The 4,384-nt window shown below is 58.7% G+C and overlaps 1 protein-coding gene across 1 annotated transcript; it reads left to right on the forward strand.

Annotated features, from left to right (window-relative positions):
• Positions 1–259: 259 nt before the first annotated feature.
• On the forward strand, positions 260–4,090 carry THBD (thrombomodulin). Its single transcript, XM_060123582.1, has one exon. The coding sequence runs from the start codon at positions 471–473 to the stop codon at positions 2,223–2,225; it is 1,755 nt and encodes a 584-aa protein (XP_059979565.1). The 5' UTR covers positions 260–470; the 3' UTR covers positions 2,226–4,090.
• Positions 4,091–4,384: the final 294 nt, after the last annotated feature.

Below are 4,384 nucleotides of genomic sequence, written 5' to 3' on the forward strand. Positions count from 1 at the left end.
AGGAAAAGAAAGAGGACCGGAGATTAAGGAGGGCTGCGGGTTAAGCCCCTTGTAGGGCTGCACGCGTGGGGCGGGTCCTGTCGCCGCGCTGACAGAGGTGCTGTCCTCCTGGGAGCCTGCGCTGCTGGCCCCGCCCGAGGACCTCCCAGCCGGGGCCGAGTTTACTCATCCCCGCGAGGTGATCCCGGGCGCGAGGGCGGGCGCAGGGCGCCCGGAGAACCCAGTAATCCGAGAATGCAGCATCAGCCCTTCCCACCAGGCACTTCCTTCCTTTTCCCGAACGTCCAGGGAGGGGGGCCGCGCACTTATAAACTCGGGCCCTGGCCCGCCCGCCTGTCAGAGGCTGCCTCGCCGGGGCTGCGCGACGCAGCCGGACGCGCCTAGTCCGGGACCGACGCGAGCGGCTGTCGCCGGCGGCGCCCTGCGCCTCTCAGCCCCGGCCGGGCCCCTGCGCGCGGCGTGCGGACACTATGCTCCGCGTCCTGCTCCTCGGCATGTTGGCCCCCGCCGGCCTGGGGCTCCCGGCGCCCCCGGAGCCGCAGCCCCTCGGCAGCCAGTGCGTCGAGCACGACTGCTTCGCGCTCTTCCGGGGTCCCGCGACTTTCCTCGCCGCCAGCCGGGTCTGCGAGCAGCTGCGGGGCCACCTGATGACCGTGCGCTCCTCGGTTGCAGCGGATGTCATCTCCCTGCTACTGAGTGGCGACGGCGGCGATGGCCCGCGGCTCTGGATCGGCCTGCAGCTCCCGCCCGGCTGCGGCGACCCGGGGCACCACGAGCCCTTGCGCGGCTTCCAGTGGGTTACGGGCGACAACCGCACCAGCTACAGCAGGTGGGCGCGGCATCACGACGACGGGACGCCCCTCTGCGGTCCGCTGTGCGTCGCCGTCTCGGCGGCCGGGGCTCTGGCACCGGGAGAGCCGGCCTGGGAGGAGCTGCAGTGCGGCGCGGAGGCCGACGGCTTCCTCTGCGAGTTCAACTTCGCCGCCTCCTGCCGGCCGCTGGTTGTGGAGCCCGGCGCCGCGGCGGCCGCCGGCGTCTCCGTCACCTACAGCACCCCGTTCGGGGCCCGCGGCGCGGACTTCCAAGCGCTGCCGCTGGGCAGCTCGGCCGCCGTGATGCCCCTCGGGGTGAAGCTGGAGTGCGCGGTGCCGCCCGCTGAGGCCGAGGCGCGCTGGGGCCGGGAGGCGCCGGGCGCCTGGGCCTGCAGTGTGGAGGGCGGCGGCTGCGAGCACGCGTGCAACGAGACCGCCGGGGCGTCGAGCTGCCTCTGCCCCACCGACACCGCCCTGCAGGCGGACGGGCGCTCCTGTGCGGTGCCGGCCGAGCACCCGTGCCACCAACTCTGCGAGCACTTCTGCGTCCCCGGCTTCCCCGACGCGCCCACCAACTACACGTGCATGTGCGCGACGGGCTACCGGCTGGCTGCGGACCAGCACCGGTGTGAGGACGTGGATGACTGCACGCAGGTGCCCAGTCCGTGCCCGCAGAGCTGTGTCAACACGAAGGGCGGCTTCCAGTGCCACTGCTTCTCCGGCTTCGACCTGGTGGACGGCGAGTGCGTGGAGACTGTGGACCCGTGCTTCGGCACTAACTGCGAGTACCAGTGCCAGCCCATGGGCAGAACTGACTACCTCTGCATCTGCGCCGAGGGCTTCGTGCCCATCCCCCACGCCCCGCACAGGTGCCAGATGTTCTGCAACCAGACTTCGTGCCCAGCCGACTGTGACCCCAACAACCTGGCGATCTGCCGGTGCCCCGACGGCTACATCCTGGACGAGGGCTCCGTGTGCACGGACATCAACGAGTGCAACAACGGCTACTGCCCTGGCGAGTGCCGCAACCTCCCCGGCACCTACGAGTGCATCTGCGGGCCCGACACGGCCCTCTTCGGCCAGGCTGGCACCGACTGTGACCCCATCAAGGTGAGCGGCCGCGACCAGGGCGGCGACGAGGAGGACGGCGGCTCTGGGGCGCTCCCGGGCAGCCCGATTCCCGGCGCCACCCCTCGCCCCTCGCCCCCGCCCGCGGGGCCTCTGCATTCGGGTGTGCTCGTCGGCATCTCCATCGCGAGCCTGTCTCTGGTCGTGGCGCTTTTGGCGCTCCTCTGCCACCTGCGCAAGAAGCAAGGCACCTCGCGGGCGGAGCTGGAGTACAAGTGCGGGGTCCCCTCCAAGGAGGTGGTACTGCAGCGCGTGAAGACCGAGCGGACGCCTCAGAAACTCTGAGGGACCTCCCTCCCTGGCCCAGGTGTTGGGTGGCCTTTTCCTCCCTCCTGGGCCTTATTGCTCCTCCCCTCTCCAGCCTTTCTCTCCCACTACCCCAAAGCACCTTGGCTGGCGTCAGAACTGGAGAAGACGCTCGCTCCTCTTCTCTCGCTGCTTCTACACTTGGCTGTGGGGGCGGGGGGGGGCGCGTTGGAAGAAGTATGGCCCCAGCCATTTCTATGATGTCATCGGACAAGTGGGCAGAGTTGGCAGTTATATAGTGACAAGATTGCGAAGTGTCCGATGCCCTCACCGAGGGGCACAGGAGGGGTGAGTGTTCTTGGTTAGTAGCCTTGGGGCAGACTTCATCCCAGTGTACTAAGTGAAGTGTAATTGAGTCATAGATAATGACCAGGATATTTATTTTGTAAGTATTTTTTGTTCTTCGGCTTCTTTCCCTTACCCTTGTGTCTCCGGCACTCACTTTGTATCTCTCCCTCCTTTCTCCCTTCTCCTCTCTCCCCTTCCCTGTCTATGTATTTATGTGCTCCCACTTGTCCTGGGGCCCTTATACTATCTTTTCCAGCCCTCTTGCATTTATGAAGCCAAGCGGCATTTCAGCCCTTTCATTTCTCCCAATTTACCCCTCCCAGGAACTCGGCCAACCCACCTGAGCCACCCTACCTGTATTGGACCCTACTTCTGCCCTTAGCTGTCTGCCTGGGCAGAACTGTTATGTGAAACAGAAACAAAAACACTAGAAATAAGAATGCTTGGGAATTTGTTCTTTCAGCAGGTTTGCTAATTTGTCCTGAAATTTCAGGCCTCCACAGCAATATCATTTTAACAAAGGTTAAGATGTGAAGGGCATTTGTTAGACTAATGTTGCTGGACTATCACAGGAATTCAACGCAAGATTTTCATTTTTATTTTTAAACAATGAACCTCCGTTTTATTGTTGTTGTTGTTTTGATTTGGACTGAAAAGTAGTCATTGTCGTTAAGCTTCTTATGCAGTGTCTTTTCCCATTATTATTATTCCTATTATTATTGAGTTATTTTTGACAATGTTGAAAATGTTTGTTCACATGGTCGCTCTAAACTGAGAGAAGATGGAAGCACCTCCCGGGAGACAGTGTAAGAAAGTTTTGAGCTGCAGGATTCATGCCAATGACCATTTGGACTCTTACCGTTCGTGTCATTTGTAGGCCCAAATAAAACCAGCTCTACTGGTGTCTTGAATTTGGGAGCTTGGGGATGCAGCCTGGAGCACGGCCAATTAGGGCCTCACCTTGATGAGGCCCTCGAGAAGTTCTCCCAGTTCAGAGGGGCCTTCTAAGCCCAGCCATTTGGAACGTGGTCCAGGGACAAGAAGCTGGAGCTGCCCCTGCCAGCTGGTTAGAAATGCAGACACTCAGGCTCCATCCCACCTACTGCACAAGAATCTGCATTTTAATGAGATCAGCAGGGGGTTGTCTGCTTCGTATATTTGAGGAGAGCTGTCCCAGACAGCTTCCAACATTCTGGAATAGATTAAATATGGATGAGTAATAAGTAGCAGGCCGAGTCAGGCCCTATATTCTCAAGAAACTGAGGAATTTTCCTTTTATAGCTTTGCTTTCTGGTAGAAAAGCCTAGGTACCCACCTTTAGACATTGCCACACAGGGTCTTTGGTTCAAGTAAGCTAGGAATGAAATGCTTCGTGCTTCTGTGTATGGAAAAAAGCGTATCATGTAAATGTATCTTTTGTAATGCAAAGGTTTTCCTCTCCCGTTTTGTAAACTCAGCACATTTGTACATAGTTATTTATTTATTGGAGATAAACTAGAACACAGGCAAAACTCCTGCTTATGACATCACAAGTGGAAAATAAACAAATAACAGTGCTCTTGGGTTTTGTGTCTGTTCACCTCTCTCCCCCAGCCCCCTCATTTTATGTTATTAAACCAGGCTCATGGACAATGTGGATGCCAAGAGGTGCCTTTAAAGGCTGCGCCCCCACCCCGTCACTAGCTCCGTCTGCTCCAGGCTCCATCTCTGACTTTCAAAGACCTTTCCAGTGGAGATTGTTTTCACTGTAGAAGGACTTCATGTTATGTCTGTGTGCACAAATATTTATTTTTTCCTTCTGTAACCATAACAACTTCATACACAGGACTTACGCCTAAGTGTTTTAAAAT

This window comes from Lagenorhynchus albirostris, chromosome 15, assembly GCF_949774975.1.
Source record: "Lagenorhynchus albirostris chromosome 15, mLagAlb1.1, whole genome shotgun sequence".
Lineage (NCBI taxonomy): Eukaryota > Metazoa > Chordata > Mammalia > Artiodactyla > Delphinidae > Lagenorhynchus > Lagenorhynchus albirostris.